Raw genomic sequence first — 22374 nt, forward strand, 5'->3', positions numbered from 1 at the left:
TTTCCCAACAGACTCGCCGCTGTTATTTCCATTGTTATGGCAAGACTGGACTATGCCAACTCCTAATACCTGGGAGCACCAGCATACCAACTTAAACTCCAAAGAGCCCAAAATGCTGCCGCCAAACTCCTTCTTGCCCTGGGACACAGAGACCACATCTCCCCCACTCTCCGCACCCTTCACTGGCTCCCTGTCGGAAGAAGGGCCACCTTCAAAACCCTATGCATTACCCATTGAGCAGTGCACAAGTCCTGCCCAACGTACCTACAAGAGAAGATTAAACCCTACTTCCCATCATGCACCCTAATATCAAGTACTGCCCTCTTACTAGTGATGTCAACCTCCAATTAAGCCAGGATTGGAGGATCCGCCTTCTCAACCTTGGCTCCAACTCTGTGGAACTCACTCCCCCCCCCCCCCCCCCCAACACATTCGACACACCCAAGACTACATGGCCTTCCGCAAAGCTCTAAAAACCTGGCTCTTTCAGTAAAATTGATTAAGAGCATCAAGGGCCGCTGAAACCCTGCAACACCATGGACGACGACTTCAATGACATTACATTGGAAAGTAATTACCGCCGGCAGGCAAATGTTCGAGAAGATACCGAGCAATGACACCACTGAAAGCGACTAATAAGTCACCAAGACAGAATCAGGAAACGGTTACCATAGATGAAAACTTTAGCGTCCTGCAGGCGCTAGATATAGGACTGCCGACTATCCGCTTGATTAATCTATTGCACATTCCTAGCTGCCTCCTGTGCCATCTCCCTTTGAGTGCAGCTACTGTGAAACGTGTGAATGTAATACAGAACAGTGGGCTCGTACGAATAATACATCCACTCCTGACACTCACCTCTCATATCACTATGCTCCCTCTCTACTCTACACCAACACACAATAGAGCGCAGCTACACCCCACGATCAACTGCAGCCTAGCTGCTCACATACGAACAATACTCCACAAACACCTCAACATCTTGCTAGAATGCAGCTATACCCCACGAAAAAAAATCAGACTAGCTGTACACATAAACATCCAACAGAGGCCTAATGCCACCAGAATGCAGTCTCAGAGACCAACCACCAGACTGCATACATCCAACTGATCTCTCAATACCACCACACCTAATGTTAGGATGCAGCTACCATCAGGCAATTGCATCAGCTGTTCACATATTGAGTGCTCCCAAACACCCTATGATACCCTACTCTCTCCACTGACCTGGACTACGGTCCCTGAGGGTGTTCAACCCACAAGCACTTTGAGGTAATACCAATGATATATAGAGCGCTATTTAAATGCCAAATAACATAACAACTCTCTGTCCTCACCCTCACACCAACCACCATACTACTTGCCTTGCATTCTCTTCTAGTGTTCTGTGTTCGCATTCCACACCCATAACATTCCCTCTGCTGACATTCCTAACATTTGTGAGGAGGCCCCCTTTCTTCTACAGGACTTTATTCCTGTGTCGATTTTCCGTATCCTAATATTACTCAACTAGAGTTGTATTGACGAGTGTGAATGGTTCAGTTAATCCTCCTCTAGTGCTCTATATGAGCATGGGTTGACCCTCCTAGGATTGACGACGCATTGGCCCTACTAGGCATGAAGATTTGTTTGCTTTCCTGGCCAAAAAGACCATTTGTCTATCCTGGGCTTGAAGACGCGCTGGCACTCCTGGGCTTGAAGACAAAGATAGTACCTTTCAGGGGCCAAAAACTGATGATGTGATGCATCGGCAGTGCCAGAAAAACCAAATAGAGGCACCACTCACCTTGGTGTTGAGAGTTAAACCACAGTCAAGTTGGTTTACCCAGGGTACTGCACTCCACCTCGCCTTTCCACTACCCCCACTCTACTTTTGATGGGCTAGTGTACAACCAGGCACCAGCTAGCATACTTAACGGACACTGTCCTTCTTCCCCAGTATTTACCTTATTTTCAGGGTCCACCTTCTGCACTACTTCCTTCCTCCACCTCCCTTTTCATCCTCAGTACCTCTCCCAAAATGTTGCTCCATCGGTGGCCCTCATCTTCCTACACCGATTTTGTCTGTACCTTTCAAACTGTTCTCCAAGTTATTTCCTCCTTTCTCTTGCGTCTCACCTTTCATCTCTCACCTTTTCTCCTTGCTAGTTTTCCCCTCTTCACGCTGCTCTCCCCTTTTCCTTTCACGCATCTTCACATTCCTCTTCCATCACCTCTCTACCATCCACCTCTCTTTAAGTCTTACTCTCCTTTTACTCCCTTCGCCTATCTTCTTTCTCTCTTATTCCGCTCTTTACTGCAACGCTTGTTTCCAAACCCACATACTAAGACTTTGACCTGTATAGTGCTGCCCCTTTTGAAACTGGAAAAGGAAGGGGGTTAATGAATGTACCCAGGTCCTTGTGTGTATGTGACAAAGTGATTGGCTCTTCTGAATAACTAATCTTCAGATCTAGTGGTTTGTATCAGTTATAAATTGTCAGCCGCCAACTTAAGTTAAGCAGCGCTGTCATGGTAGCTGCTTGCCCCCACCATGGTGCCTCATGCAGGCAGCTGCACAATAACACAATAACTCTGCCAACCTTGAACCGCCTCACCTGCCAACTTCATTGCATACCCTCAAGCTCAAGTATGTATTTTTTACAGTCCATCCTGCAGACTGTGTATTCAAATGTACTTTTAGTTGGATCAAAGATGATACCCACAGACCTTTTGGCCTTCTAACGCAGAGTTGTTAATTCTTCAAAACTCTACCAGGTCTTGAATTATAGACTGGTACCTGGCAAAGGATAAAGTGGATAGGGTAGACGCCTTAGGAATACCTTATATACTGGCTATTAGGTTTCTGAGGTACAGGCTGTCCCCTCGCCCCCGAACCCCTCCCCGGGTCTCGTCGCTCCATTCTCACGTGTCCACCTAGAAACAGAGTCACAGTTCTCTACTTTTTTTATGCTGTCACTCAGTTTATTGTTGTACTCAATATGTAATTATGTTCATTGACAGTTTCATATTTTCTGTCATTTATATTCCACGAAAGTATTTATATTGTTAAAGTAGGCCTTATTTTCAATTATTATATTACTCGAGTTCAGTTCATTGTTCTTACATATTTATCATTTTCAAGATTTATTATAACCATTTAATTGGACCAAAGTGGAAAATTGGCATAATTATGGATCCATCTGTTCTAATTGAACCGGAACTAGTTTTTCCAAATGTTTTGTACCTAGTTTTTTTAAATGTCAGAATGTGGGGTAGGTCACCCCTCCACCACCCACCCTCCTCGCCACCCCTTACACAATCCAATATGGCCTGACCCCACCCCACCATCTACCTTTAGTGGTAAAAAAAAAATAAAAAGAAATTGTGGGGGGAGGATCCAAAAGGGGGTCAACAAAAATACATAAACCAATAATTAAACTGTTAACTGGTGTTATGTTCACTAATATTCTTAATAGAAATCTGCACAACTTTAACAAAGAATAACAAACATTAGTTTAAAGAAATAAATAGACAATTGGGTAATGGAAGTGTTTTTATTATGGTAAGTGCTTACACTGTAAAGCAACAAATAGTACATATACATATGTAAACTGGATACATACTATACATTACACAGTATATTTGGCAATATCCTTTTTAAAACCAAAGATCAAATTGGTGGAGCCATATGTGGTGAACCTGCTTTACCTGGCGGGATGGGAAGAAAAAGAAGCCCAATAGAGAAACATTTGTGGAAAAACTGTTCTCATAACTGCACATGAAAAGCTGCAAGAATTTGATAACGGAAAAAGTAAAGTTTATTATTGCAAATGTTCACAATCTTTTGCCACAATATTTCCTGTAAGTGATCAACAGATATCACGACTTTAGGTCTTCAGCAGGAGCACGCTGATACACAGTGCCGGAGGTTTGTGATGCAATTATCGATCTATAAATTATTTGCTTTGCATAATGGTGCTATAGAGTGAACAAGTATTGGTAAACTATAGACAACTAAAGATCTCAGAAAGAGCAATTCCAAGTTAAAAATGTCACTCGAAATATGGATTTATAGGACAGCAAGTTAAAATAAAATGAAAAGCAACTCGCACTACCTAAAATAAAAAATGTGATTAAAGTGGAAGAAACTCCAAAACAATCGACACTTTTCTGAAGCGCACCTGGCACTTTTGGAATCGGTTATTCTCTTTGCACTTTAGTCGGGCATTTCCAATATTTACGATTTGCCTTGGTGAAGTAATATGGTTCTGCATTGACTTTATGACACATTTTGCACTCAGCACTTTTATATGGATGTATAATGGATTTGTATGTATAAGGCAGTTTTGTCAGTATTTAACATGCATGTGTTTTGATATGTATTCTTGTTTTTTTTTATGAGCTCTTTGTGTTAGGTATGCAGTTAGTGTTTTGCAATAAATCATTGTGAGCCGGGCAAAATGAGTGGTACCTAGTTCTACATTAACATGCACCTGCATATATTTTGCTGCCATTACATGCATTACACTTTTTTTTGTTCACAAACAATTCACTTGTTTATGCTCCATGCTGTGTCTGACGTATTGAGGAAAATGACTCAGTATATCAATTTATTGTTTAGCAACATTCATTGCAGATTTCAATAAAGCTAGTAATGTTTATTTAGTCAATTAGTGAGTCTATACCCATGAAGTTCTTTGTGTATTGAGATTTGTTGCTGCACAGCAGATAGTGAGATTTTGCAAAAATTGGTGGTGCCATTTCGTCATTGATGTGGAAGGCGAAATCCACCTTTGGTTGTAAATTGGGGTGCGTTCTGAGAACCACCTTATCCCTGTAGCTCACTTATCCAGCAGGCCTGGGTGACAGCAACCAAAACGTCCACCTTTAATGACAACCATTGACAATTGGTGGTTCAAACAGTTTTCACATGAGCGCCGACAGACCCACATTGAGGTTCCACTGGTTGTGCAGTATTCTGCATGGCAGGTAATCTATTTACATCGTTAACATGGCTCAAAATTATTTGATTTACAAATGACAGCATACACAGTCAGCTGTTCTAATATGCCAAATGGGTTATATAAGAGACCACAGACACACCACTTGCCACTAATTGTGCACTGAAGGAAATATCATTGAGTCTTGCCTGCAGTGGGTTTTTGTCACTCCCTAAACACCAGTGGCAAAAAAATCTAGACGCCCACTGGTCTTAGTTCGCGATATATTACATTTTTAAATAATAATAACACCTCCATTTACTTGCATACTGTCACCTGGTGGAATCCTTCCTAGTGGCCCTAATGTTCCCCATGTTCTTTTGAGAGGCTCCCAGGTGACTAACCTAGGTCCTATAACGATCCTTCAGATTGCGTCAATTCTCCCCAGGGGGGAGACTCTTCTTGGAGTTTAGGCAGGTGAGGCTGCTAACCGATAGTCCCCCTAGAGGTGGTTACATGAGGATAGGCCTCGCAGGGAGGAACTGCCTGCATGGTGAGAAGGATGAGAGTTTGGGATACGTTGCCTTTAACTCCAATCACAAGGGGTAATAACACCAAACTCTTTCTTAAACATGATAAAATCAGGAGGTCTCTCTGTGATATGGACTGGGAAGAGGAAGAAACCAAGAACACTACAGTCAAGCATGAAGCTGCTCTCAATCGGACTGATGTTACGCTAGGGCAGTCCCAGCTACTTAAGATGAACAGTAAAAAGGAATAGGAAAACCACCTCTGAAAAGAGAGAGTGACCTCTGGGAGGAGAGTCTGACAAGCAAGGACACTGACAAAAAGCCCACGTTCTGAGGCTGTAGCCAGAAAGTCGTCTGAAGTGCTGGAGTTCAACCAAGGGATGCAAGGAAACCATCTCATCCATCAGTGGAGAGCCAGCAAACCTGAAGACAAACGTCAGTGCGGTTGGGGCGTTACCTGTAGCAGGTGGATCATACGATCCAAAAACGACACCCTGACCATTAGAACTAGCATACGGCAGAGCCACGTGGAAAGTACGAGAAACTGTGGTGGTTGCGAGACCTGTAATGGGTGGACTATTTGTCTGAAAACTTGCACCCTGATCACCAGTAAAACAGACCACAAAGTCAAGCGGGCCGAAGAAGAGTAATATAAGGGAGTGACGGACCACAACGTCGAGTGGACAGAGGACGAGAGTGGCAGGCTGCAAAGTTTAGCTAGCTAAAGGAGAGTGGAAGAAGAAGAAGAAAGTAGACGATCGAACCCACGACCCCTGGCAAAACCGGTGACGAATTCCGAGAGAAGGTAAACAGAACAGTGATAAGTCCAGGAGGGGGCCGGGGAAACTTAGGAACTGGAAACAGAGACAAAAGAAGTAAACCATTTTGTGAGGCAATTCCCTAGTCAGTTCCATAAGACTGTGGTATTGAGTAGTTGAGAAAGACTCGAGGAGCCTCTCCCTCCTAAAGTGGGGCCAATTTGAAAGACAGTGTTCAAGTAAAGAGAACACCAAAGCATTTGAAGGAATCATGTAGATGAAGGATTTAATGCGGACGTATACTTAAAGAGGGCTCTGCGTGAACTGGACATTAGATAGAAGGGAGCCATTCTCCAAGTTTTGTTACAAGTGTGGAACTTTGTGAACACAGAACATTATGAGACTTGTACTCTCTTGGGTTGTGATAAGAACTCTTTGGTTAGCTTAGTGGTTTGTTGACAGGGATAGTTTAGGAGTTTGACTAGGATGGAATACTTTTAACAACAGATAGATTTTCAGGCACAAGGTTTAGTTTTGTTGAGGTAGGCAACCACCTCTAGTTAGGGGCAAGATAGGTTTTGCATACTTTTATCCATAAATCATGCCTGCTTTTGGTCAGACTGCTCATTCCAGGTCACCACAGTCCTCAGGGACCAGGCCATCAAGGAAAGATGTGTGCTGGGGCACAAGACCCCCCCCCCTTCTACGCCCTTTACTGTTTGAGAAGATCCTACCTCAATAGTAAGCTCTATAGAGCTTCCGGACTCAGCACTTTCTGATTGGAATACCACAACCTCTTGAGCGAGTTCAGTGAAATCAGGATTAGACGGTGGTTGCATGTGTGCTTCAATTTGTGCAGGGCACTTGAGGGACTGGTGGAAAGAGTATGGCCAGCTCAAGTGTGGAGAATGGCATCCCCGTGAGAGTTCTTCCCCCTCCCCCTTCCAAGATGCATACAGAGTACACTTTTTTCTTTTGAGTCAGCATACCCCCAAGCTCAGAAGATTGGATGTCATGTTTTCACATGATGTTCCCATTCATGGGGGATGTATGACTTTCAACTCAGACATCCACCCATACATTCTCCTCTTTCGCCACGTGGGACGCTACTGGAAAAACATTGCAGGCACCAGCCCCAATACTTGAGTGCGAACATTCAGAGAGTTGCAGACCTCATGCCGATATAAAACTGAATTGTGTTGTCAGTGCAGATCAACACGCGGTGGTAACCTGCCACATGGTCAGAACGCCTTCAATGTCAGATTGCTCAGAGTGCTAGTCAATTTATATGGTGTGCCTGTTCCTCCGAGCTCCCATTGCCCCATTAGACTCCTAAACCTGAAAGACTGGAGTATGGGTAAAAGGCATTTGCAAAGTCTGGTTGCTTCCCTCTATTCAACCCTGCAATTCTTGACAACCTATTCCCTCCGTCTGAGCCTGTGAGCAGAGGCTCAGATGGTTTAGTTGTATATCTTTTGTATGTCAGGTTATGTTACCAATACTTGTAAACTGCAGCGTACACCCAAAGGCATCTTAGCTCTAGCTAGCGGAACGAGGATGGAAAGAGCTAGAAGAGATATGTTTTTAGTATCAGAGATAGTTCTCAGTGGCATGTAAAGCACGGGGAATAGAATTCCAAAAGGTGGGCCGCGGCAACCGGAAAGGATCGGTCCCCAATACGAGTGGCCTTGAATCAGGGGACAGAATCAAGACAGGCATTCGCCAAGCAGAGTGTCCGAGCAGGAATGAACAGACAGAATTTGGCCTGTAGATATTCTGCCCCAGTTCCCTAAAAGGCATGATGAAATAGACATTAGGCCTTCACCTGAATGCGCTTGGCCATGGGTAGCCAATGAAGATGGTGCACAACTGTAGTAATGTGAGCACAACTAGGTGTGACAGTGGCTACTCTGGCTGCAGAGTTCTGCAGGACTTGAAGGTGCCATAAGAGGTAGACAGGTTGTGCCAGAAATAGGGCGTTGCAATGGTCCATGGAGGACATAACAAGTGAGGATGCCACAGGGGCACGTTAACTGAGAGGGAAGCCAGGGGTTATTGATGTTCAAGCGACCCCCAGACAGGTGTAGCCCCGGGAGGAACCCGTGGTCGCAAGGTGCATTCCAAGTGTCGATGATCAATGTGTCCAGTAATTCACACTAATTCTTAATCGACGCACGAGCCGAGTGATCCACCACCAAGAGTCAAAGGCAACTTTTATTGTTTCAGACCTTGGCCTGACCCTGCCGGTGCAGGAGAGGCAGCACCGCCTGTGGCGAGACAGCCCAGCGCCTCGTCTAGCTTCCCCCAGCTTCCCCAGGTGTTGTCAGAGACCAGTCTGGTTTTAAACAAAAAAAATCCAGGTGCTCAGCCCTGGAGGCCTGCCAGCCGCAGCACAGTGCTTCCCACGGCCTCCGCCACCGGCCCACCCTGTGGGATGTATTGACCCACTCTGCTATACTGTGTGGCCTCACTCTGCTATCTATGGTGCGAGAAACAGTAAAATGGCTGCAAAGCCCTTGTGCGCGCCAAAACCGAGTTTTTCAACACAAAAAAAGATGGCTGCACAACCTGCCACCCATGGTGCATGTGTGGTGGAACAGAGCACACGCTGCAGAAAAAGTGCCAGTAGGCTCCATGACAAGTAAACATGGAGTACAGAGGGAGCAGCAGCGCTTTGCAAGTGAAACTCCAAAATTTGCCTGTAAATGACATTTACTTTGTTGCTGAAACTTCAAAATGCCTGTACATAATACTTTTCAACACTCAAAATCTTGCTTGGCGCTAAAATTCAATTAATCTAATGAAGCACTGTGAATTTCCAAGGTCCTGAAATGTTAAGAGCAAAACATTTTCTCAGCAAAACTGGAGTGCCTGTGAATGACAATTCCTGTCAAAAAACTGTGTGCAGCCACACTGTGCTACCTGTGAGTGACAACCCCTGTCAAATGGGCTCTCCTGATTAAACTTTAAAGTTGTCTAAAACTAAAGATCTGCCAGATTAGCAAATTTAAAAGGATTGTTGCTGAAAGGAACACGGATCTCAGTTGTTTTGATCCCACAGGTTTAAATCTAAGAATGTAATTTATCTATGTCATCTGGTGCAACACGTTTGTTTTATGTTGGATTTCCAGTCAAGAAATGAAGAATTAATTTAAGCTGGCTCTGCCTGCAAGAGGTTGAAAAACAGGTTTCCACCCAAGGGGAGGGGGGGGCTTCCTCTCAGTAGATACTCACTGACACATGATAATTGTGGGGTAGGACAGACTTTTGTCTGCTACCAAGGACTGAACAATCGCAGATTCTCCAGGCCAGGAAATCGTCATAAACTAGGCTTGCAGAAGGAAATCCCAAAGGTGGGGGCTGCTCGTTGCCACCAGAGACAGACAAAAGGCAAACCATTTGCGGTTAAGAAGATGTAATGAACTTTTTTTTTTTTTTTAGAGACTCGCTATCAGAAGTGGTGATAAATATAAAAAGGGCAGAGTTGTTAATCTAATTTTTGGCCCTACATTTCAAAACATGGTGGAACTGTGTAGCATATTCTGAACAGGAATGGCAATATATGTGGTTTTAAGGGAACTATATTTATGCTAGAATTTGTATGAATTTATTCTAGAAACCATAAACTTGACATCATCTGTCCTTGATCCAATCACGCGGGTGCAAGGCGGAGATGAGGCTCTGATCCAATCCCAGTTCACAGGGGCGAGTTTTGTCAAGCTGGCCCATACACCAATTTTTGTGATGTCATTGGAAAGGATAAATAGAGACAGCTGACAACACACAGACAGACTCTCTCTTCTGATTCCAGCGAAGCACTCTGATCCAGCATTCAACATCCAGCTTTCAACATCCTTCCAGATCCAGATGCCAATCACCAGGCCAAGCAGTAGCTGAACCATTTTCAGCTAGGCCCCAATCCTCAATTAATCCTCAACTAATCCTTACAACCCAGTGGAGCGCTGTGGTGTGGGGAAGCATCCTGAACCTATCTGGCTTGCTACCATAATGCTTACCTGATGAACTCGCCATCCTGCTGATCTGAAATATCCAGCAACAAGAAGGGCAGATCCTGTGCAGTTCCGGTGACCAGCCTAGCTGATCCGCGCCTGATGTGCTGTCCTTCCCTGATAGACCCGATCCATTGACCAGAATCTTGATGGGCCAAAACTCTTAAATCCCAGTGGATTGTGAGTATTAACAGGACGCTAGAGAACTATTGTATTCCTTGCTTATCTTGTTCCACCTTAATCTCTGAGCTACCCTTACTTTCATAACCAGTAACAGTGTCAAAATCTTAGTGCTACCTTATTCTGTCTATTTGCTTAAGTGTCAATTCCATAGTCATTTTTATTTGTGTAACTGATCCAAAAATCCCACTTCGAGTGTTTGGACTGGTTTCGCCGGGGAAGGCGCTGGGGACCTGTTACTGAAGTCATGAATCAGTCTCAGAGCTTACTTCGACCCAACCTGGTTGTCTAGTCTGCATGCTCTAGTCCTGAGTAAAAACATATCCCTTATTTTCTGGTTTTAAATTGAAGTTCTTGTCCAAATTTGTGTCTTTATTTTGAAAAACACCCCTCACTAAAACCTCCATAACGCCCTCAGTTTTGAAGATAGAAACGGAATTTCAATAAATTTCAATTCCCACTGATACCCCAGCTATCTCCACAACTAAAAACCGGAACAGTGTATTTGACCCGTTTTTATCAAAATCACATAGTAAATGTTTGCTGCGAATTTACATTTTGCAAATGTTTTACAAGTGTGAATTGTCTTTAAATTATTTCCCACTTTGCCTTTGAGATTCCAATTGTTTTCTTTTGATTAATTCATTGCTTTTGCTTGCTCGCATCTGTTCAAGGCGGCTCCCGTAGAAATGTATAATAATTTAAGCATTTTTGACCACATTTAGTGTTTTTGCTTATGCCAGTTTCAAAGCTATCCTGACAGTTGAGAAGTCAAATCCGTTTCTCTCTTGTGTTTAAGGGGGGGAAGGTGGGAGTGATATTCTGTTTGATCTGTATTATTCCCGAGTACCTGCTCTTTCATCACATCTATTTAATTTGCCTATTGGTGGGCTGAGAGGGTTGCAGGGGGAACCTCTACCCATAGTGCTATCTGTTCCAAACTAACCCACAAGTATTCTTTTCTGTGCTGCATTCTTTTTGGTGTTCATTACTTGATTCCCCGTGCATTAAAGAGATTATTCGTTGTTCTTGTCACCCATTGGTGATCGTTGTTACCTATTAAAAATATATTGTGATTTTAAATTCTAACTAAATATACAAATAACTACCTTTACAACTAAAAATTCAAAGCTTACAATTTGGAGAATAAGAGGCATTGTTTGGTATTTCTTTTCTTCTCCACGACAAGGGCGCATGACACTAGTATAAGTAACATAGTTTGTTGTACCTTTACAACTAGCCCGATTCCTGGTTCGGTGTAACCTGGGGGGTATTTTGAGAAGGGTGGGATATGAGTGGTATATCATTTAGAATATTGACCTTATAGACAAAAATAAATAAGGGTTTCATTTGTGCACTACATGCTGGGCGACACTTGGGTGTGTGCCTGATTGAAATCCCTTACAACCCGGCCCAATCGACTCATCCTTCCCCGACCCCCTCCACTCCCATTTCGGGGTTGGGGGTGCGGGCAGAGAGGCAGGCCTGAGACAGCACAGGCAGGGGGTCAGGTGGGACCGCTAGTCTTCTAACCCCAGCCGGGCCGCATGGGGCCGAGCTCCAGGAACCTCGGCAAGAGGGAAGGTCGCCTTCTGCACCGTTGGGCATGGCCATCGCTCGCCCACAGATGTGGGTGGAAGGAACCTCAACGCCTGCCCATCGAGTAAGCCTGCTGCGCCATGGCTCAGGGCTCTCTAGAGAACAGCCAGGTTTCCCTTGGCTCCCAACTGCTCCCACTCTGGGCTTCCCTGCCGACCGGGGTGCGCCCACCAATGCCCGCCCGCTGGTGGGTCAGAGAGAGGAGTGTGCACCCCCGGCCGCCGCAGAGGCCAGCTTGTGAGGGGCGCACAGGGCTTCCTCTCCGGTGAGTGGTTGGGCACATCCCCAGCCGGTTATAACCTAACCCTGCCAAGCGTCCCAGTCCATCTGCTGGGTTGCGGACCCCCCTCCGTTGGATGGGAATCCTGCTCCCATGTACCTGGTTGCCCACACGCCCTGGACCGCTCTGCTGGCCGGACAGTAGCATGAGGGGTGCCCCAGGCCGTGGGTATGCGCGTCTGGGGCGCAACTGAGGTCGGGCCCTTGGCTCTCCCTCCGGCTGCTCCGCTGTTAATGATCCTTCATGCCCCCACTCACAAGCAGATACCCCAGCCCTACATGTCCCAATTCACACTCGAATGCCCAATTTCTCCTTTCAAACACACGTTCCAGATTCAAATGCCACCTCCCTCTGGACCCACACAAAGACACCAATATCCGTCCCTCATTAACTACACCAAGATGCTCCACCCGTCTCTCTAGAGCCACACCCATATGCTTTACTGCTACCTCCAAACAGACATTCAGATGGTGCCATCCGCCCCTCTCGCTATACCCACACCGGATTACCCCATCCCTTTGACACACACATGCTCCCACCCCTCCCATAGACCAACATCCTTCTCTCCAGACATACATACTCCATCCCTCCGTTAACACCCAGATGCCCCTCCTTCCTTCCCACCAAAGAGCTCCAGCCCTCCCTCAGATCCACATGCTCCATCATTCCCTGACATGCCCCCATTATATGCCCTGTCCCTCCATTCCAGATCCACAATGCCCCCCTCCGATCCGGACTCCACCAAGATGCCCCATCCCTTCCTCAAGACCCATACCATGATGCACCATCCTCCCTCCACACAGCAAGATGCCCCATCCCTCCCCCAACCAATGAGGCCTCATTCCGCCCTCCAGACACACACTGTGCCCCATCCCTCCATACAAACACACACCAGTGTGCCCCATCCTTCTCTCCAGACCCACACCATTGAATGTGTCCCATGACTCCCTTCACACCCACAACTATGTCCCCATCCCTCCCTCCAGGCCCACACCTATGTGCCCCATACCTCCCTCTCAGACCCATACCAAGATGCCACCATGCCTCTAGACCCACACCAAGATGCACCACCCCTCCATTCCAGAGCCCACTAAGATGCCACCAAACCTCCATGCCAGACCCCACCAAGATGCCACCAATCCCCCCTCGAGACCCATACCATGATGCCCCATCCTCCCTCCACACAGGAAGATGCCCCCATCCTGCCCTCCAGCCTCAAACCAAGATATCCATCTCCACACATCAAGATGCCCCATCCCACCCTTCAGACCCAGACAAATGTGTCCCATCCCTCCCAGACCCACACCAAGATGCCCCATCCCTCCCTCCAGACCCACACAAAGATGCCCCATCCCACACTCCCAACCAACACCTAGATGACCACTGCCACCCTCCAGAACAGATGCCTCATACCTGTTCCAGACCGATACTAATGTGCCCTCATCCACTGCAGACCCCTCCAAGATGCCACCATCAATCCCTCCACACAGCCAGATGCCCCCATTCTGCCCTCCAGGCCCACACCTAGACAATCCATCCATCCCACCAGACCAACGTCGTGCCCCCATACCTCCCCCCAGACCCACCAATATGCCCCGTCCCTTCCATCAAACCCACACCAATTTGCCCCGTCCCTCCCATCAAACCCACACCAAGATGCCCCCATCCCACCCACACCAGGATGCCCCATCCCACACTCCAGACCAATAGATACCACATACCTGTTACAGACCCACACCAATGTGCCCCATCCATTGCAGACCCCACCAAGATGCCACCGTCCCTCCATCCACACAGCAAGATGCCCCCATTCCTCCCTCCAGACCCACACCTAGATGAACCATCCCTCCTCCAGACCCACAATGTGCCCACATCCCTCCCCCAGACACATACCAATGTCCCCATCTCTCCCATCAAACCCACACCAATGTCCCCACCCCCTCCCTCTAGACCCACACTGATGCCCCATCCCACCCAAACCAGACACACACCAATGTGTCCCATCCCTCCCATCAAATCCACAGCAATGTGCCCCATCCCTCCCATCAAACCCACACCAGTGTACCTCCATCCACTCCCTCCAGAGCCACACCAAGATGCTCCTAGATGACCCATGCCACCCTCCAGACCAACAGATGCCCCATAGCTGTTTCAGGCCAACACCGATGTGCCCTCATCCATCCATTGCAGATACCTCCAAGATGCCTTCATACCGCCCTCCAGACCCACTGTGCCCTCTCTCCCTCCAGATCCACACCCATGTGTCCCCATATCCCCCAGACCCACACCAATGTACCCCATCCATGCCCCCAGACCCACACCATTGTGTCCCTATCCCTCCCTCCAGACACACACCAATGTGCCCATCCCGCCAGACCAACACCAATGTACCCCTATCCAACCATTCAGACCCCAACAAGATGCCCCATCCATCCAATACCATATGCCCCATCCTCCCTCCACATAGCAAGATGCCCCTTCCCCTTGCAGACCCACACCAAGAAACCCATGTGCCTCTCCCGAACCAAACACATAGACCCAGCCGACCCCTCTTAAACCACCCATCCTAAACACACCTTCATCAAACATTAAATTACTCTATTAGCCCCCTTTGTTCAGTTAAACACCACCATCCACTGTCCCTGTTCCTTTTCTTAGCCCTCCATACCGTCCACGTTGAATAGCTAATTCCCCGTCTCAATCTGGTTTCTTGCAGGAACGCTCACGCCATCCGGAAGAAAATGCCCACCGTAACCGCTGCAAGACAAAAGCACGCAGATTCCGGTTGCACTTGCACCGGTGTTGTATGGCATCCTGCTTCTCCAAGGTAGCTTGTGGAGGCAGTGTCGTGTGGGTGGGCGGGGTAACCAAATGGGCGCGGCTCCGAAGATTACCGAACACTATTTCCCACAAGCTACCATGGGGATGCATGATACCATACAACACCGGCAGCCAGAGCCTCACTAAAATTGCTCTCGAAAATCACAAACAATGACGTCAGAAGTCAGGCGAAGAAGAGTGGGTGAGCCGTTGCTATGGTACGCTTCTCGGATGGGTCAAATATTGATTAAATGCACATGATTAAATACAAATATTTCCAGCGCAATTACTACACGTACAGATCTGGTCATACAAAAAAATGCCAGTTTTCGATTTTGTACTTGAAGCGCGAGCTTTGTCAATTATACTTGTAAGGAATGCGTATTTTCTTCGTCATGTTCTAGTGTTTAGCAAGATGGCGTTCTTAGTTGCATGTAGTTGGTGCACTTATTTCTGTTGTCCGCTCTCTGTGTCTCCTGCTGCTGGATGGTTGGTGCGGGTGTGTCTGGGGTGGTGGTGGTGCAGTTCAGACTGCATGCAAGGGGAGTTGCCAGCTGGAAACTTCCCGCAGAGGGGCGTATATAGCAGTTCTGCCGGCTTGGCCCTTATCTGTAAGGTATGAGTTGGGCCCTAGGGACTAACCTCTCCCTCTCTACCCATTGCTTACATGAAGTGCACTCCTCCTTGCGGAGTGAGAGTTGTGGATGTGGCTCTTGACAGAGACATTGCTGGTTCTTCTCCAGAGCATGTGTCTTCTTAGCGTCACTGATTTCTTAGGTCTGTCTGTAGTGGTGTTGCTACGCTGGCAGTGACAATTGGACGCGGGATGGAAAGAGCAACATGTTCACCTGCTAGGCGATGCGCTTGTTCGTGAATTTTGAGTGGTCGATACCCACTTTTTGCCCCGCTCTGTTTCCTTAAATTCCTCTCAACCCTAGACGATGGCACCTGCTCAGATTGATCCCTAATTACACTTCTGTTAGCCATGTACGTTTTGCCTGATAAATCCTTGCACTTCTCCCGTGTTACGTTGTTTTCTACAATCCCTGCACTGCAGTCACGGGCCCCGCCTGCAAAGTTACGGTATTGATATCAGTGTCATTGTGTGCCTGTATAATATTGCTGCTTTCTTCAGCCCGTTGTTTGCCTGCAAGTCACGGCACCTCAAACAATGTTGGATGTAGTCCACCGCAATGACACTGCTGTCATTTGCCTAGCTATTTCCATGAAGGTGCACTGCAGGAGCGCACTAGACCAACACTTCTTGGGCGATGTGGGAGTAAGGCATAGTTTCTTACTGTTGGCCCAAATATATGTTTGTGGAAATTAGTGAGAGTCAAATTAACATGCAGAGATACAATTTAATGCACAATGCATCACTGACATTGACAAAAATATTACAGGTTTTACATTAAAAAAATGAATGTTTTGATGGTGTCTGCTAGCATGGCAATATTGTGGCTGTTGTGTGGTGCACAGAGGCTGGGCTAAAGGCAGGGTAGAGGCAGAGGACAAAGGCCTGCCATGGGGATATCAATAGACTCCCCCTCCGCCCCCACCCCTAATATTGCAGCTAAAGGCTAAACTGCTGGCTCAGCTTTTGCATGACCCATGCTTTCAATTATTTACCATTAACTAAAAAAGTATTTGTGTGCATGCAGGGATTGTATGCATTGCAAGCATACATGTATGCGTGCATGCATGCGAGGGAGTGTGTAAGTGGATGTATATTTGTATGCTAGGAGGTGTCTGCAAGTGCACACCTGTGAATGAATGCAGTGTGAGTGGTGTACACTGCTCGTGTTAATGAGAGCACAGTCTAAATGTTATGGGTGCTCCTGTGAATGACAGATCAGCTGTGTGGGTGAGTGACTGGTGGGTGAATGTGTCTATATCTCTGTGTGTATCCATCATCCACAAGAATATAATCCAACGTTGAGCATGAAACCCCGTTGGTCCAAGTATAATGCACCATTGCTTTACAGCACATGGCCTCGTTCAGGGACCCCAAACCTTCCAAGGCCGCAAGCCATTGGCGTCCATTCCTCCTTTTGGCAGCATTTGAAATACCTAGAGCTACCAAATCGGGTCCATGGGGAGAGGAGAGACAATCAGAGTTTTAATGCCCAAGTAACAAAATGTCTTTCCTTGGTACAAGCACCTGCCATTTTAGCACACTGCTCTGGATATCGCAAAGTACTGTTTCCAGGGTCCCTGGCCCTTTATGCCAGTAGACATTTATTACTAGTACCTCATAGGGGTCCACCCCCCCCTTCTTAACGTTAATGTCAGTCGCTAACACACCCCAGGAAATATCAAAGGATTATATTACTGCCAACACAGGAGGATCTAATTAAGCCGAGGGACGACCCCTAGGGCCTTGCACAGCTGTTTGGCTCAAAACCATCAAATCTTGAGGTCTCTATCAGTCATGTTTCTTGTATGGCAGTTATTTGCGCCATTTGAAGCCTTTGCCCTAAAGCTGGACCCGAGAACAAGTGCTTATGCCCCCGGGTATTCCATGTTATGACGTTCAATTTGGATCCACCTTCATGCCCTACCGGGAGTGCTAGTATATAGCGTGTTGCTAACCTAACTTTCACACGAGATGCATAATATTACCTTTTTGTCCATTACTTTTGACAAATGTTTTAACTGTTGTCTTTAGATTGCCCAATGTAGTAACGTTGTAATGCAGAAATAATTGGAGCTAATTCCTAAAATGGTTAGCAGTTAATACAAGTGAATGAATGGCTAGCACCCCCTGTACTGTGCCTTTATCACCACATTCTGGAAGATCTTCCAAATGTTTAAATAACTGCCTAAGGACGTCCTCCTAAGAGTGGTTTATCTAAGTCTATTTTTTGCTGGCGATCTTGCTTTGCTTTCCCAAACTTCAGTGGGCCTGAAACACCTGTTCGGTACTGGGAGCCGGCCAGATCGTCTAAGGCCCGACGAGGCCTTTGATTCATTAATTCTCCTCCTGCCTGCCTGTTCTACATCTACATCCTCTGCTGGAATCACGCTGCCCTGCCTTGTAAGCTCATCGATCAATGCTGCATTTCGGCCTACACGGCTGGGCTAAGACATCGCTTTTAGGTGACGTCCTTTGAGCACGTGGGCGCATTTCTCCACCTGTTTGCAATTTTAAAAAAAGAAACATTGACGGCATTCACCTGCTGGTGGTTTGCAGGAAGTAATATCCCCTGCCTGATTCCACTGTTTCCCCTTACATTTCAACCTTGAATTCTTTTCTGGTTTGGCTTCATTGTTCCTCCGGCCATTTCAAGATGACTGCAGTATATTTCTGAGCCTCGAGTGGCCTTGCCTGTCTTCTCTCCCCCCTCCCATTGGTTGCCTGGCCTAGATAGGCCAATCGGATCAACCGGGAGGCGGGAGCCAGCCAGATCGTCTAAGGCCCCGACAAAGGCCCCTGTCTGCTACCTGTCCGCTACCAGACCCCTACTTGTGGGTCCATTCTGCACCCCAGCACCTGTTACGTTAACTTCAATGATGTTGCCACCACCTCTTTGAAATCCGGCTGCCTTGGCATTCCTACCTACTGAACTATGGATTAGTTCCCTCCTTCTGGACTCACTCCTACCCCCCCCTTGTTAACTTAGTGTCCCTCTCCGCTTGAATCTTCCATGTTCACACTCTTCCATGTTTGCATTGCATTCTTTTTACCCTTTGCTTGCATCTGATCATAAATTCACTTTTGCTGTTTTTGCTTTTGGTTTGAGTCAAATCTTGCTGTTTTTGCTTTTGGTATAAAAATCAAATCTTGCTGTATGCTGCTAACTTGCTCTGCACTTTGCTCTGCACTTTGCTGGTATCTGTTGCTTCTCTGTAACTTGCTGGCCCAGTGACTTCACCAATCTCTTTGTTCCACTCTTACCTGCTCTTCCCCATCCCTCCTTTCACCCTCCTTTTCACGCTATCACTGCTATTGCGCTCTCTGTTTCTCCTATCTTTTCCAACTGCTTCTCTTTACTTTACTTTTACTTTATTACATTTTGTAATGCGCACAATAGACCCGTAGGTGTGATGGCATAGACAGGAAACAATAGAAAAACAAACAAATAACATAAACTGTACAGATTATAGGGAAGAGGAGGGTTCCAAGAGGATAAAAATAGTCAATGGGACAGTGGCAGCAATCTCTCCAGCATAAAAAAACGTATCAGATATCATACGAAGCACTGCAAATATATTGGTGGAAAGCACAAATGTGAGTTTCTAATGACATTAAAGAATCAAATTACAATTCAGGCCCCTTTGGGCATATATTTACAGCATCTAAGAAAGGCAGGTAAGGTGCTAGCCCCACATCCCACTATAATGCAGTCACTGTTAGGTTGCGAGCATCAATCACTCTGATCAATCCTGTGAAGAATGATAAGATCCATGCGTCTAACCACCCCAGGGCCAGTTCTTTGGCGCAAAGACCTTGTTACGCAGGGCTTCTTTGGACTCTTTTCCTTTACTTTTTTGGATATTAGTTATAATAAAGTTTCTTTGATCCATAACAAAGTCATGTATATTCACGTCTATTATTTTAGGCTTTTGTGACTTCTTTTGTAGTAAATTCTGGGAAAGTCCTCTCTTCAATTTAGTGTTCAGATGTATAGGCTGATTGCCTTCTTTAAGTACGGAGTTCACCTCCCGTCGCCCTGCCAGGGGTGAGGTATCATGTGGTCCGACTATATTGTGGAGGAGATTCTTGCCTTTTTCCATACAAGCCAGAACTGTCCCAATAGTCTCCAGTGAGGCATTACTGCAGCAGTCAGTTTGAGACACTTGGTCTATTATTTCCCTTTGTATATGTGCTTGACACGCAACATTCGCTTAAGGAGCCTGTGGCAGAGAGCTTGTCCAGACGGGTCCATGCGTCTGAGAGGCAGTATTCACCTTAGAAGGTCGAAAGCTTAGTGCCCAATTATTTAAGGCCTCCGCCAGTAGGCCATGGTCAAAAGGGTCTTTGCATGCAAGTCATTCTTTCGCAATATTGGCCATAGACTCAGACCACTGGGAAGGGTCAATGGCTGGACCCGGGAGCTCACCTTGAGCTAGGATGGACGTAGCCTTCTCTTGCTGGGTAGGGGGTTGCGTAATAGTAGGTATCTCGGTCCCTTTGATCCTCCCACTCTCGGTCTCTACCGTGAGTGGGACCCCTACATTCAGTAGTGGTGTTGTGTGGTGCAAGGGGCCATTGTTTGTAAGCTGACCAACGATGCTTGGTCACAATTTAGAGGAGTTATCTCGAGCCAATGCGAAGCTTGATACTTTAGGCAGTGGATCCGAATCTTCAGATAAATGCATTTTTGTGACATGGAGATTGCTCTACTATGCTCACTAAGAGCTACAACCTCTGATACCTGATCCCTGTTCAAAACTGGGGATGAGAACATGGGGTCTGGTAGACCCCCCCCCCCCCCCCCCCCCCCCCCAAGGACATTTTGGCAATAGGGTTTACCCCAGACTTCTTATGAGCTGCCATCCTGGTATTCATGTTAGGCTCGGGCCATAGCAGTCCTAAGTAATAGGATTCAACAAGGAGCAGTTCATAAGAAATCCCAGGCTATCCACTCAGGCAGACTTGTCCCTCCGCTGAAAACAAAGAGAAAAGTCTCTTACCCAGAACCACGACACACCACTGTGATCCCAGGCTTTGTTGCAGCAAGATAGGCATCAGCTGCATCCGCTGCCTGCAGCCCACGGTGTACAGTTGGCAAAAAGGAATTAAACGTGGGAGAGCAGGGGAAAGAGCGGGAAAGCCGCTCTGAAAAATCACAGTGCCCTCACTGGCTTCACCGCGGGCCGGTGATCAACCGCAGCCATAGCCTGCAACACGTCGCGCACATTCGACGTGCGAAGGGTTTCGAGTAAAGGACGTTACAATCCTGACAGGAAGTCAAGCCGCACGGAAGCCTAGTGCTACCACCATCTCCGACAACCGCTTCTTCTTCTTCTCTATTGACTGTCTTTCCCTTCTCACTAAGTCTGGTAGGAAGAAGTTCAAAAAGTATATCTTGGCCTCCAACCCTGATCTCCCTATTGCTGACACTTATTCCAGTGCTTCCGCAGACAGACACTCGCAACATCCTCTTTGTCATTCATTTGCCTGATCTATGGACTCTTCATATGATCTCTGTGCTTTGTTCTGTCTCCTCCTCTCCCATTAATGGTGGCACCCGATGGGAAGTTCTCGTGACCCCCTTCGACTCCTCTAAAGTCATCATTAATGTCTAGCCTTAATGCACCGTCCTGGTCCAAGGCCCTCAGGCCAATATCCTCCTCTTTGACAGGCGTTTCCCTCGCCTCATCAATTTCCTTTAATCTTCTGCTGTCCCCCCTTTCCCACCTTGGCTACCTTCCCTCCTCCTCTGCCCCACCTCGGGCTCCTTCTTCACCTGTGCAGGACATACCTCTGATTTGTACCCCTCCCCGGAAGGTCTTTAAGGCTTGCAACCTCCTTCATCTAGCCACTCTCAACTCTCGCTCTGCTGTCAAACAGTCCTCTGCCTCTATTATTCCCATGCAAACATACTCCTCCTTTGAATGCCTTGTCTGCAGGCTCCCTCTCACTCCTAGCCCCTCTCTTACCTTGGCTACTATCTACCGTCCACCTGGTCAGATCACCTCATTTCTCTCTGAGTGGTCGGACCTCTCCTCCTCCCTCCTGGTCTTGACCTCTCAACTACTCCTTGGTGACCTCAATATCTATCTAGACTCTCCTTGTTCCTTCTCTGTACTCTTCTGTGACTCCCTCTCCCTTTCTATTCTCCCCTTTAACCCGACTCACTCTGCAGGGCACACACTTGATGTCTTGATCTCCTCTGAACTCCCCCTCTCCATCCCTATGACCACTCCTCTGTCCTGGAGTGATCACTCCCTCCTCTCCTCTCTCCCTCTCTGCCCCCAAGGCCAAGTCTACCCCAACACTGCCACCTACCTTGAAAAGCTGGCCATCTCTCAGCTTAACCTCCACTCTGTTTCTGTTGGCTGTCTTCACAACCATCATTCTGGCTTTAGAGCTGCCAGAAGCACGGAAACTGCTCTCCTGAACATCTGAGAAGATCTGCTTTCCAACCTTGACTCTAACATTTCCGTCGTCCTCATCCACTCGATCTCTCTTCTGCCTTCGACACGGTCAACCATACCATCCTGCTCAACCGTCTCTGTGACAACCTGGGCATCGCCGATCAGGCTCTGGCCTGGCTGGCCTCTTTCCTCTCTGATCGACCGTCCCAGGTCCAACTTGGGTCCTTCCGT

At 47.0% G+C, this 22374-nt stretch overlaps 1 protein-coding gene across 5 annotated transcripts in view; it reads left to right on the forward strand.

The window, feature by feature from the left end:
- Positions 1 to 22374, forward strand: part of WFS1 (wolframin ER transmembrane glycoprotein) — a 330060-nt gene that overhangs the window by 15343 nt on the left and 292343 nt on the right. Inside the window, exon 1 of one of the 5 annotated variants that reach the window (XM_069631984.1) lies at positions 9908 to 10400. The exons of 2 other annotated variants lie outside the window; for them this stretch is intronic. Coding sequence is in view for 2 of the 3 variants with exons in the window: in XM_069631981.1 (XP_069488082.1) it covers positions 15635 to 15715 (81 nt within the window). In the remaining variant the exon portion in view is untranslated. Of the gene's footprint in view, positions 1 to 9907; positions 10401 to 15192; positions 15318 to 15587; positions 15716 to 22374 lie in introns of those variants that run through there. 2 more of the 5 variants (XM_069631982.1, XM_069631981.1) reach the window with 2 other exon arrangements.

Source organism: Ambystoma mexicanum, chromosome 6q (genome assembly GCF_040938575.1).
Source record: "Ambystoma mexicanum isolate Mex_15411 chromosome 6q, UKY_AmexF1_1, whole genome shotgun sequence".
In the NCBI taxonomy this organism is placed as follows: Eukaryota; Metazoa; Chordata; class Amphibia; order Caudata; family Ambystomatidae; genus Ambystoma; species Ambystoma mexicanum.